This window comes from Dicentrarchus labrax, unplaced genomic scaffold (genome assembly GCF_905237075.1).
Source record: "Dicentrarchus labrax unplaced genomic scaffold, dlabrax2021, whole genome shotgun sequence".
Taxonomy (NCBI): Eukaryota; Metazoa; Chordata; class Actinopteri; family Moronidae; genus Dicentrarchus; species Dicentrarchus labrax.
The window spans coordinates 40,531-54,641 of record NW_026136970.1 but is presented as its reverse complement, the minus strand read 5'-3'; the positions used below and the strand labels follow the sequence as shown (position 1 = coordinate 54,641).

General features: G+C 38.9%; 5 gene segments (V, D, J or C); 3 read left to right on the top strand and 2 right to left on the bottom strand.

The window, feature by feature from the left end:
• Positions 1 to 1,134: 1,134 nt before the first annotated feature.
• On the top strand, positions 1,135 to 1,864 carry LOC127360910 (Ig kappa chain V region 2717-like). The segment is given in 2 exon segments: positions 1,135 to 1,265; positions 1,373 to 1,864. Coding segments are annotated over 2 exon segments (414 nt in total).
• Positions 1,865 to 2,954: 1,090 nt separating this feature from the next.
• Positions 2,955 to 4,715, bottom strand: LOC127360914 (Ig kappa-b4 chain C region-like). The segment is given in 2 exon segments: positions 2,955 to 3,451; positions 4,640 to 4,715. A coding segment is annotated over 1 exon segment (255 nt).
• A 936-nt stretch (positions 4,716 to 5,651) lies between these two features.
• Positions 5,652 to 6,360, top strand: LOC127360913 (Ig kappa chain V region 2717-like). The segment is given in 2 exon segments: positions 5,652 to 5,783; positions 5,891 to 6,360. Coding segments are annotated over 2 exon segments (372 nt in total).
• Positions 6,361 to 7,072: 712 nt separating this feature from the next.
• On the bottom strand, positions 7,073 to 8,600 carry LOC127360920 (Ig kappa-b4 chain C region-like). The segment is given in 3 exon segments: positions 7,073 to 7,639; positions 8,452 to 8,515; positions 8,559 to 8,600. Coding segments are annotated over 3 exon segments (431 nt in total).
• Positions 8,601 to 9,423: 823 nt separating this feature from the next.
• On the top strand, positions 9,424 to 10,153 carry LOC127360905 (immunoglobulin kappa variable 4-1-like). The segment is given in 2 exon segments: positions 9,424 to 9,543; positions 9,651 to 10,153. Coding segments are annotated over 2 exon segments (423 nt in total).
• The last annotated feature ends 3,958 nt before the right edge of the window (positions 10,154 to 14,111 follow it).

The following is a 14,111-nucleotide window of genomic DNA, read 5'->3' as shown; positions in this document are numbered from 1 at the left end:
TTAGAGGACAGGGACCACACAGCTGTCAATCAAGCAGCAGACACTTGGACACCTTTACTGTGTGAGAGTTGATTTTCTCCTTTAAGGAGTTTCTGTCAGATGTTTTTTCTGCTCCACCAGTCACTCACTCACACATTGTTTCACTTCCCTTTAAGAAGCCTCCCATGCATATCAAAAAATGAACTGACTACAATGAAATGTTCTTTATGTGGATTTCAATCATCATTAGCAAACTGTAACTTTAAAACAATATATAACACTATGAAGGGATTTTGAAGATTTTCAAATACTTATCTTCAATCTATTAAATTTTACTTGAAAAGTCTAATCTTAATTTATTTGAAAACAGTTATAACTGCTGTGTAAAACATTAAATTAATCTTTAAAAATATGTATTTCTAAAACAGACTTGCATTTATATCTTTTCTACACTTAAAGCTGTTTAAATTTCAGTTTGACAGTAATGTGTAAAGAACAAAGAGTTAGCCTCCACGATATAGGAGAAAAAGTACAAACATGAATACTTCAAGTGTTAGAATTAAAACAAGAAATATCTGTCTGCTTCAGACATCCAAAAACTCATTTTAAAACATTACTTTACAATATTGTATTTAGTATTTGTGCAGAAACTTCCAGTCTGGTTCCTCCACCAAAAGTCAACCACAGTGATACAAACTCATTGAGCCGATCTTTTTTTGTGAAATAAGGTGTATTAATTCATGTTACATTAAAACAATGAAATGAGAATTTTGTAATGAAAAAATCTCCAATAAATCGTAACAAAAAATAAATAATGATCGTAAACATTTGTTTACTGTAGATTATAATGAATATAAATGAAAAATAACATTTTGTTTAAATGTGTCCCACAGTGATGTTGATCTGTGTGGTAGTGAATTAGGGGGAATTCACTAAATATTCTGGAAGAAAATGTGTCCATCAAACTGAAACCAAAGCCTCATACAAATGAGCACTGACACATTCCTAATCAATACTCTGATAAAGTGATTGATCCATTGATAAACAGCATCATGAGAGGAATCCAAGTCCCTGTTGGAGTCAGTCAGAGCATTTCCATAGAGAGCCACTTTGCATCAGCAGCACCATGCTCCAGTGCTCTGGGAGAGTTTATAGTCCTGAGAGTTGAACACTGGATGACTGACAGCTGTCCTTCATGACAACAGAAGACACAGAAATCCTCCTCATCAAAAACATGACTTTGATCTCCGTCCTCATCTGGACTCTCCTCTGCTGCTGCTTCACAGGTAAAGTCCAGAGAATCAAACTCCTCTCCTCTATGAACATCCGTCCCTCTGAAATGAAGCCCACAAAACCATGACGCTGCTTTATGTTTTTGTCTCTGTATCCTCAGAGTCCAGAGGCCAGGTCACAGTGACTCAGTCTGGAGCAGTGAGCTCTGCTCTAGGAGGCTCCGTCACCATCACATGTAGGACCAGTCAGAACGTTTACAATAATAACTATTTATCCTGGTACCAACAGAGAGATGGAGAAACTCCTAAACTGCTCATTTACGATGCTAGCACTCGAGCATCAGGGATTCCAGGTCGTTTTACAGGCAGTGGATCAAACTCTGACTTCACTCTGACCATCAGTGGAGTCCAGACTGAAGATGCAGCAGTTTACTACTGTCAGAGTTTTCATGTTATCAACAGTCAGTATGTGTTCACACAGTGAAAAAGCGTCGTACAAAAACCTCCCTCAGTCAGACTGAACAGAAACTGAACTGACTGCTGCAGCTGGAAGCTACTGCAGAGACTGATACACTTCACTGAGGACACACACACACACACACACACACACACACACACACACACGCGCACACACACACACACACACACACACACACACACACACACACAGAAGATTAACTGGAGACATAACAAGACAAAAGTGACCTACGTGATATAAATATATCAACATAAAAAAAGACATTTTCTTTTATATGCAACTAAAATACCACACAAAGACATTGAGACTGAGAGTTATTGGTTGACGTTGGAAATACCCAGACAATCTCTGTACAACATCCATCCACTAACTGTTGTAGAGCTTTCAATCATATCACTTCAATTCAATTCAAGAGAGAGACACACAGACACAAACACACACAGAAAATATATTTAACTTAACTTTTATAAAATTCAGTCGACTCAAATCATATCCCCAGAATATAGAAATCCTCTCATGTGGTTCCAGTTCCTGAGATAACTGATCATAAACAAGTTCAGGAGTACAGTTGTCCTCATATCACTTTTTATGAAGATTTCTGAAAAGATCACTAAGTAAGTGGCCACAGTACTGGCTCACCTGAAGGCTGTGTCTTCTCCCTTTTACCTTTAGCACCGACAGCTGCAGAAGCTGTGAGGAGGGCAGCTACTTTATCAGATTCTCAGATGATACTGCTCTGCTGTCTCTGCTTCAGGGTTCAGGACAGGACCACAGCTCTGCTCTTCACAGTTTAGCGAAGTGGTGAGATGACAATATTTCAGACTTGATTTGTTGAATTTAGACACATCAGAAATAACATCAGCAACAGTGAGCTGCTGCCTTAAATTACCCTCTCAAAGATAAATAAAGTTATATTGACTGATGGACTGATAACACGTGTAAATAAATATTACAATATGAATTTAATTTCAATGTTGACTACACATTTATATCCTTTTAATTCACTATTCTTTCCATTCTTACATTAAACCCTGTCTGTGTTTGTCAGAAAATCTGTCAGCATCTCAGACAACTGTTCATTCACACCAACAAAAAATTACTTTGTATGCCATTAATATCCTATTATACATTACAAAACTATCATCTTCCCTTCTTTTAGTTATTCATCTGATTTTACAAATAATCCATAAAACACTTGGGATTAAATGGAACTACAATGACAGTAACGTCTGTTAATTTTACAATAACAAAAATGAAACGACTGATTCGATGAGCTGGTCTTTATTGTGATGAAATAATTGAAATTACAAACAGAAAAACATCATCGATGACACACGTATTTATAGAGTGAGTGAGGAAAAGACAGAGAGAGACAGAGTTGCAGAGTGCAGACTGAGAGCAGAGTAAAACCAGTGTCAGAGTCCCAGTGAGTCAGGTCAGAACTGGGAACACTGGTCTCTCCTCAGTGTCTCTGAGAGCGGAGTCTGGGAGCCCTGGGTAGCCTCACAGGTCACAGAGCCCACCTTCCCCCAGTGGTCTGCAGAGAGCCTCAGGGTGCTGCTCCAGCTGTAGTGGCCGTCCTTCAGCACCCCGGGGCTCCTGCTCTCCTCCCAGCTGATGCTGCTGCTGCTGCCGTCCACCTTCCAGGACAGACTCCAGTCTGAGGGGAAGCCCTTGTTGGCCAGACACATGAGCGTGGCCTTCCCCTGCTGCAGCTCCTCACTGGAGGGGGGCAGCACCGTCAGGGTGGGACGGACATCACCTAGGAGACACCAATCAGCTTAGAGGACAGGGACCACACAGCTGTCAATCAAGCAGCAGACACTTGGACACCTTTACTGTGTGAGAGTTGATTTTCTCCTTTAAGGAGTTTCTGTCAGATGGTTTTTCTGCTCCACCAGTCACTCACTCACACATTGTTTCACTTCCCTTTAAGAAGCCTCTCATGCATATCAGCACAGAGAGAATCATCATACAGAATGAGCTGAAATATATCAAACTACACTGGAAATAAAATATCAAAAACTGTATCATCAAAATCATCCAAAACCTGAACTATACATTACTTTAAAGTATTTAGTGGAAACATGAACAAACACAGAAAATGAACTGACTACAATCAAATGTTCTTCATGTGGATTTCAATCATCATTACCAAACGTTTCAACAGATTTTAAACTTGAAGCAATCTGTGACACAATGAAGAGATTTCGAAGGTTTTCGAATACCAAGCTTCATCTTCACTCTGTACAATTTTATTTTAATAGCTTAATCTCAAGTCATTCAAAAACAGCTATTACGAATGTGGACAAATAAACGCGCATGTGTGAAGACATTTATAAAACGGTTAGCAAATTTTTTTTTCCTACACTTTGCGCTGTTTGAATTTCAGTTTGTCAGGAATGTGTAAAGAAATGTTTAGAAAAGCTGCTCTGAGTTAGCCTCCGTCAAAAGGAGGATACAGAAATCTGTATTAAAATTAAAACAAGATATATTTATCAGCCTCAAGCAACCAATACTGAATATAAAACATTACTTTACAATGTTCTAATATTTAATATCAATGCAGAAACTTACTTCCAACATCCAGTCTGGTTCCTCCACCAAAAGTCCACCACAGTGATACAAACTCATTGAGCCGCCGTACAAAAACCTCTCACTGTAGAGTGACACGGCTCTCTCACTTTGACACACTGAACTAAACCTACAAACCCTCAAGATGAAGCTTTACCATTAAAGTTGGAAATAATGATTCATATTCTGTCTTGATATTTTAAATTCACTTCAATGAGGTTTTGAATTTATATTCCTGATGCAAAGTTTGTCTCTGAGTGTAAAGTATTTCTGCAGAAGATATGCATTAATATGAAAAATCAAGAATTCTTCCTGAAATATATATAAAAAGACAAATATGTCCTGAAATGATAAAAAAATTAAAGATTTGACTTACTTCCAACATCCAGTCTGGTTCCTCCACCGAACGTGTACCACAGTGATACAAACTCATTGAGCCGCCGTACAAAAACCTCTCACTGTAGAGAGACACGGCTCTCTGACTTTGACACAAACAAACTCAACAAAATTATTCTGTTTGTAAAACCTTGTCATGTGACAACAAAAATATCAATAACCAGAAACTTCCAAGATGTACTTATTATATATATATATATATAATATTATTTATTGATCCCCTGTAAAAGAAATTAAAATGAGATACAGCAGCATAGGCCAATGTAGTGCAAAGAGTAAAGAAGTACAATAAGGAACGCATATTATATATTATATGTATATAGATATATTATATATAGATCTATATTATATATATAGACTATAAATGAAAAGCATATACACTATATGCAATATGCAAGTAAAATGGTGGGGTGGACATATGGAAAGGGGTCGGGGGAGGGAAGAAGTGGAGGGGGGTTAAGGGGGGAAAGGGCTGTCGTCTGGGTAAAGAAGGGAGAGACGGGCTGTGGAGGAGGGTGGGGTAGCCAAGGTGTGAATGAGGGTACCTGAGGAGGTGGGGGGCATTTGTGAATCAAACATGTTGAAATACAGGTTTAACTCGTTGGCACATCCCTTTGTCCCCTCTACTGAACCTACTGACCTTTTCATGTCAGTAATGCTCCTCACCCCCCTGTAACAGTCCATCAAGGCCTCCTCTGCCTCCACCGACCACTGCTGCACAGTGCTGGTGGTGATGGACTGTCTCCTATATAAAATACATGTTTCTAAATAAGTTTGAAATGTAAAGAAAATATATGCATTAGAATAGAACCAAAATTATATGAACTAGTTGTTGTGTATTTCTGAATCAGCAATCCATTAAAGTGATTGATCCATTGATAAACAGCATCATGAGAGGAATCCAAGTCCCTGTTGGAGTCAGTCAGAGCATTTCCATAGAGAGCCACTTTGCATCAGCAGCACCATGCTCCAGTGCTCTGGGAGAGTTTATAGTCCTGAGAGTTGAACACTGGATGACTGACAGCTGTCCTTCATGACAACAGAAGACACAGAAATCCTCCTCATCAAAAAAATGACTTTGATCTCCGTCCTCATCTGGACTCTCCTCTGCTGCTGCTTCACAGGTAAAGTCCAGAGAATCAAACTCCTCTCCTCTATGAACATCTGTCCCTCTGAAATGAAGCCCACAAAACCATGACGCTGCTTTATGTTTTTGTCTCTGTATCCTCAGAGTCCAGAGGCCAGGTCACAGTGACTCAGTCTGGAGCAGTGAGCTCTGCTCTGGGACGCTCCGTCACCATCACATGTAGGACCAGTCAGAACATCTATAATTCTAACAGTTTAGCCTGGTACCAACAGAGAGATGGAGAAACTCCTAAACTGCTCATTTACTATACTAGCACTCGAGCATCAGGGATTCCAGGTCGTTTTACAGGCAGTGGATCAAACTCTGACTTCACTCTGACCATCAGTGGAGTCCAGACTGAAGATGCAGCAGTTTACTACTGTTAGAGTGTTCATTACATCAACAGTCAGTGGTTGTTCACACAGTGAAAAAGCGTCGTACAAAAACCTCCCTCAGTCAGACTGAACAGAAACTGAACTGACTGCTGCAGCTGGAAGCTACTGCAGAGACTGATACACTTCACTGAGGACACACACACACACACACACACACACACACACACACACACACACACACACAACCAGTCAACATTTATTAAAACAAGTTCAGAGAGAAATGTATCTGGTTTGTAAAATTATCAAGAGAAGCCAATGAGAGAGTTAATGAGAGCTGTCTTGGTCTTGACCTTTGACCTGTACCAAATTCTGGATCACAGCTATTTCAACTATATCCAATTAACAAACAATATAAAGACTAACATCAGTACATTCATACTCAAAGATGGACCAAACGAAACCTGTACATCCCTCAAATTTCAAATAATAAAGTATTAAAATAAATCAATAAAATAAAGATTAACTGGAGACATAACAAGACAACAGTGACCTACGTGATATAAATATATCAACATATTTCCACATTTGCTTTGAAAAAAACAAAGTTACTTTTGTCAAACTCATAGCAGAAAATTATGAAATAATTTCTGCTCTACAGGGAATAAAATGAACTGTTTTTATAAATTGACTTTTATTGTTAACAAAGTTTATGAATCTCAAAACAATTTGAATCTCCTTTTGTTAATTAAATCATCAAAAAAATGATGTGATACAGCACAGTTCAGTACAGAGTAGGACACTGAGCAATATTTCTAACATCATCACCTGATATGTTAAAATCCAACTATCTGACCCTGAGACAACTCAGTGTGTTTGGAATAAAAGGATCCACTGTTTTTCACAGCAATATATACAAATATTAATATACAGTATTTAATGATACACTGACAAATTTGATTGGATTAATATATTTTTTATTCTTTAATGGAACATCAGTATTACAGCAAGCAGTGAAAGATGACAATGTGTTAATTCTGCTGACTTTTCATGTCGAGTCCTTTGGTGAAGTTGTACTGTCTCATAGGAATATTATTGAGCTGAAAACACATTATTGTTCAAATATGTAATGAGAAAAAGAAAAGGCCAGAGAGCAGTAGCAGAGTAAAACCAGTATCAGAGTCCCAGTGAGTCAGGTCAGAACTGGGAACACTGGTCTCTCCTCAGTGTCTCTGAGAGCGGAGTCTGGGAGCCCTGGGTGGCCTCACAGGTCACAGAGCCCACCTTCCTCCAGTGGTCTGCAGAGAGCCTCAGGGTGCTGCTCCAGCTGTAGTGGCCGTCCTTCAGCACCCCGGGCTCCTGCTCTCCTCCCAGCTGCTGCTGCTGCTGCTGCCGTCCACCTTCCAGGACAGACTCCAGTCTGAGGGGAAGCCCTTGTTGGCCAGACACATGAGCGTGGCCTTCCCCTGCTGCAGCTCCTCACTGGAGGGGGGCAGCACCGTCAGGGTGGGACGGACATCACCTAGGAGACACCAATCAGCTTAGAGGACAGGGACCACACAGCTGTCAATCAAGCAGCAGACACTTGGACACCTTTACTGTGTGAGAGTTGATTTTCTCCTTTAAGGAGTTTCTGTCAGATGGTTTTTCTGCTCCACCAGTCACTCACTCACACATTGTTTCACTTCCCTTTAAGAAGCCTCTCATGCATATCAGCACAGAGACAATCATCATACAGAATGAGCTGAAATATATCAAACTACACTGGAAATAAAATATCAAAAACTGTATCATCAAAATCATCCAAAACCTGAACTATACATTACTTTAAAGTATTTAGTGGAAACATGAACAAACACAGAAAATTGACTGACTACAATCAAATGTTCTTTATGTTGATTTCATCATCATCAAACTTTTGAACAGATTTTAAACTTGAAGCAATCTGTGACACAATGAAGAGATTTCGAAGATTTTGAAATACCAAGCTTTATCTTCACTCTGTACAATTTTATTTCAATAACTCAATCTCGACTGATTCAAAAACAGCTATTACTGATGTGGAAAAATAAAAGCGCATCTTTAAAGACATTAATTAAATGGTTTGCAGTTTTATCTTTTCTACATTTTGGGCTGTTTGAATTTCAGTTTGTCAGGAATGTGTAAAGAAATGTTTAGAAAAGCTGCTCTGAGTTAGCCTCCGTCAAAAAGGAGGATACAGAAATCTGTATTAAAATTAAAACAAGATATATTTATCAGCCTCAAGCAACCAATACTGAATATAAAACATTACTTTGCAATGTTCTCACATTTAATATCAATGCAGAAACTTACTTCCAAATTCCAGTCTGGTTCCTCCACCGAACGTGTACCACAGTGATACAAACTCAATGAGCCGCTGTACAAAAACCTCTCACTGTAGAGAGACACGGCTCTCTGACTTTGACACACTGAACTAAACCTATAAGATGCAACTCCACCATTAAAGGTGAAAATTATTGTTTATATTCTGGTTTAATAATTTATTTTTGGATTTGGATTTCTGTAAAAGGTATCTTTTTGTACAAAGTTTTTCTAAAAAATTATGCACGAAAATGGAAAGGAAACCATTTTGCAAAAAGTGCTGGATATAAAGGAAATAAACAGAAAAATTGCTATGGAGAAAAATATTGTTTTAAAAGTTTGACTTACTTCCAAATTCCAGTCTGGTTCCTCCACCAAAAGTCAACCACAGTGATACAAACTCATTGAGCCGCCGTACAAAAACCTCTCACTGTAGAGAGACACGGCTCTCTGACTTTGACACAAGCAAACTTAGCAAACACATTCCCAGTTTACCCAGTTTATCTTATAACTGGATAAAGTGTCTAAAAAATTAATTATAAATATATATTTAATCTTGTTTGTGAAAATAACTTTTAATTTATGTTACATTTAAATATTTCTAATGAAAAACTCATAAACTGATCATAAACAAATTTTTTTAATGATGAATATAAAATAAATAAAATATAACATATATTTTTGCGTCCCACAGTGTGTAATGTGTGGTAGTGAATTAGGGGGAATTCACTAAATATTCTGGAAGAAAATGTGTCCATCAAACTGAAAGCAAAGCCTCATACAAATGAGCACTGACACATTCCTAATCAATACTCTGATAAAGTGATTGATCCATTGATAAACAGCATCATGAGAGGAATCCAAGTCCCTATTGGAGTCAGTCAGAGCATTTCCATAGAGAGCCACTTTGCATCAGCAGCACCATGCTCCAGTGCTCTGGGAGAGTTTATAGTCCTGAGAGTTGAACACTGGATGACTGACAGCTGTCCTTCATGACAACAGAAGACACAGAAATCCTCCTCATCAAAAACATGACTTTGATCTCCGTCCTCATCTGGACTCTCCTCTGCTGCTGCTTCACAGGTAAAGTCCAGAGAATCAAACTCCTCTCCTCTATGAACATCCGTCCCTCTGAAATGAAGCCCACAAAACCATGACGCTGCTTTATGTTTTTGTCTCTGTATCCTCAGAGTCCAGAGGCCAGTACACAGTGACTCAGTCTGGAGCAGTGAGCTCTGCTCTGGGACGCTCCGTCACCATCACATGTAGAACCAGTCAGAATGTTCATGTTTGGAGCAACAACCACCTTTTAGCCTGGTACCAACAGAGAGATGGAGAAACTCCTAAATTGCTCATTTACTTTGCTAGCACTCGAGCATCAGGGATTCCAGGTCGTTTTACAGGCAGTGGATCAAACTCTGACTTCACTCTGACCATCAGTGGAGTCCAGACTGAAGATGCAGCAGTTTACTACTGTCAGAGTTTTCACTATATCAACAGTCAAGATGTGTTCACACAGTGAAAAAGCGTCGTACAAAAACCTCCCTCAGTCAGACTGAACAGAAACTGAACTGACTGCTGCAGCTGGAAGCTACTGCAGAGACTGATACACTTCACTGAGGACACACACACACACACACACACACACACACACACACACACACACACACACACACACACACACACACACACACGCTGTCTTGGTCATGACCTTTGACCTCTGCTTTATTCTGGATCACAGCTATTTCAACTACATCCTATTAACAAAGAATATAAAGACTAACATCAGAAACATTCATAATCAAAGATGGACCAAACGAAACCTGTACATTCCTCAAAGTTAATAAAGTATTAAAATAAATAAATAAAATAAAGATTAACTGGAGACATAACAAGACAAAAGTGACCTACGTGACATAAATATATCAACATAAAAAAACACATTTTCTTTCATATGCAACTAAAATACCACACAAAGACATTGAGACTGAAAGTTATTGGTTGACGTTGGAAATACCCAGACAATCTCTGTACAACATCCATCCACTAACTGTTGTGGAGCTTTCAATCATATCACATGATCTTCTTCAGCAGATGGAGTCTCCCAGTTGTCATTGAATTGTAGTTGTTAAAATTTCCATTCCTCTGAGCATTTTCAGGACTTCTTGTCCATGTTGACATCAAAGTTAAAATATTCTATGACAACTGGGTGAACTCCATCTGCTGAGGAAGACCATGGGATTTGATCAAAAGCTCCAGAACAGAGACTGAATGGAGCTTGAGCAGAAATTGATTTAACTGTTAAACATGTTAAATGTTGTGACCTTTTTATATTTTTTCAGAGACATAAAACCTACCATCATTTCTCTTTTTAATATAATTTTGGGGCTTTATGCCTTTTTCATAAATTAGACAGCTCAATATAGACAGAACAGGGGGAGAGAGAGACCACAGGTCAGACTCGAGTTGATGTTTTGTTTTGAACTATCTGAAGACTCAAAAATACATCCAGGAGAGAGAGAGAGAGAGAGAGAGAGAGAGAGAGAGAGAGAGCAGTTTGGTAGTCAGCCCATGCATGTTCAGCCTGTATATTTTAGATTTCTTTTCATTCCAGTTTTGCAGTTTTGACCAAGTCTTCAGCAGATGAGGTTAAATATCCTCAATCACATGTTTGAGAGAGATTTAGCTGTCTAGATTTAACTAGAAAGAGTTCCCAACATATGTTAGTTGTTTTTCTTAACATTAATATGAACATCCACATAAGTTGTTGTGCACATACACGTGTCCAGTTCAGCCCCACCCAAATTAAAATACGTTCCCCCACACGTCTGAGTCTGCTTGAGCTCAGGAAGTTTTCTAAAACTGACTCTGATGGAAAAAGTATTTTTTAATGTGTGTGAACAATGTTGTTTCACATCTTTCTCACAAACACACAAAAAAGTGTCCAGTGGGAAACCTGATGAAACAGGCTGTATACTCATTTTTCACCCGTTTTTTTATTTATTTCATTCAGCCAACTCACGTTTGGAATGTTTATTAAGCAGTATAGCATATTTAGATTCTGGTGTCTAGGCTCCGACCTCATCACTCCCCGCGGATATGTTCACATAGAGATATTGGGGAGTGATGCACAAATACCTTAACCCCCCAAAAAGGAGTCTGACGCCATCAGTGAATCAATCTCCTGAAGCATCTTGGCCCCAGTGGAATACACTATCTAGTGGACTGCTATGTGTGGGTTTTGCCGTGTGGCTATTCATGATGAGCACCTCAAGCCATGAGGGAATATACTACTTGGCAAAGTATTATGCAGGAACATTTCCCATAGCAAAGATATAGATAGTCTAAACCCAGCAACCACCTGATATGCAAATATATGATTAATCAATTCAATTTGTATAGCGCCAATTCATAACAGAAGTTATCTCAGGACACTCTCAAATAGAGAAGGTCTAGACCGAACTCCTTATAACATTACAACATTTACAGAGACCCAACAGTACCACCATGAGCAAGCACTTGGCGACGGGGGCAGACGGTTTATGGTGGGGATGAGTTAGCTTGGTACCAACAGAGAGATGGAGAAACTCCTAAACTGCTCATTTATGCTGCTAGCACTCGAGCATCAGGGATTCCAGGTGGTTTTACAGGCAGTGGATCAAACTCTGACTTCACTCTGACCATCAGTGGAGTCCAGACTGAAGATGCAGCAGTTTACTACTGTCAGAGTTATCATGAAATCAGCAGTCAGGATGTGTTCACACAGTGATACAACGTCGTACAAAAACCTCCCTCAGCTGGAGAGGAACTGATCTCAATCAACAGCTGCACAGACATTAAAACACTACATGATGGATTAACATAAATTGTTTAACTAACACCGCAATAACACTTTCAGCAAGAATATATTTTTCATATTTATGTTAAATATTTTTTGTTATTGAAAGTCAGCATGACAGCTGCATCATTTTAGCTCTTAAACATTATTGTCGCTGTAACATAAAAACATATACTCAGTGATTCGATAAAAAAAACTTACAAATGTTTAGGAATGACAACATTTATATTTATATTTTCCACATTTGCTTTGAAGAAAACAAAGTTACTTTTGTCAAACTCATAGCAGAAAATTATGAAATAATTTCTGCTCTACAGAGAATAAAATGAACTGTTTTTATAAATTGAATTTTATTGTTAACAAAGTTTATGAATCTCAAAACAATTTGAATCTCCTCCTGTTGATTAAATCATCAAAAAAATGATACAGCACAGTTCAGTACAGAGTAGGACACTGAGCAATATTTCTAACATCATCACCTGATATGTTAAAATCCAGCTATCTGACCCTGAGACAACTCAGTGTGTTTGGAATAAAAGGATCCACTGTTTTACACAGCAATATATACAAATATGAATATACAGTATTTAATGATAAACGGACAAATTTGATCTGATGAATATATTTTTATTCTTTAATGGAACATCAGTATTACAGCAAGCAGTGAAAGATGACAATGTGTTAATTCTGCTGACTTTTCATGTCGAGTCCTTTGGTGAAGTTGTACTGTCTCATAGGAATATTATTGAGCTGAAAACACATTATTGTTCAAATATGTAATGAGAAAAAGAAAAAGAAAGAGAGCAGTAGCAGAGTAAAACCAGTATCAGAGTCCCAGTGAGTCAGGTCAGAACTGGGAACACTGGTCTCTCCTCAGTGTCTCTGAGAGCGGAGTCTGGGAGCCCTGGGTGGCCTCACAGGTCACAGAGCCCACCTTCCTCCAGTGGTCTGCAGAGAGCCTCAGGGTGCTGCTCCAGCTGTAGTGGCCGTCCTTCAGCACCCCGGGGCTCCTGCTCTGCTCCCAGCTGCTGCTGCTGCTGCTGCTGCCGTCCACCTTCCAGGACAGACTCCAGTCTGAGGGGAAGCCCTTGTTGGCCAGACACATGAGCGTGGCCTTCCCCTGCTGCAGCTCCTTACTGGAGGGGGCAGCACCGTCAGGGTGGGACGGACATCACCTAGGAGACACCAATCAGCTTAGAGGACAGGGACCACACAGCTGTCAATCAAGCAGCAGACACTTGGACACCTTTACTGTGTGAGAGTTGATTTTCTCCTTTAAGGAGTTTCTGTCAGATGGTTTTTCTGCTCCACCAGTCACTCACTCACACATTGTTTCACTTCCCTTTAAGAAGCCTCTCATGCATATCAAAAAATGAACTGACTACAATCAAATGTTCTTCATGTGGATTTCAATCATCATTACCAAACTGTAACTTTAAAACAACATATAACACTATGAAGAGACTATGAATCTTAAAAATGCAACATTTGTACAACAAGGTTTGCAGTTTTATCTTTTCTACACTTCAAGTTGTTGAATTTTAGTTTGACAGGAATGTGTAAAGAACAAAGAGTTAGCCTCCATGATGAAGGAGGACAAGTACAAATATGAATACTTCAAGTGTTCAAATTAAAACAAGATATATCTGTCTGCTTCAAATATCTAAAAAATAATTTACTTTACAATATTGTATTTAGTATTTGTACAGAAACTTACTTCCAACATCCAGTCTGGTTCCTCCACCAAAAGTCAACCACAGTGATACAAACTCATTGAGCCGCTGTACAAAAACCTTTCACTTTAGAGAGACAC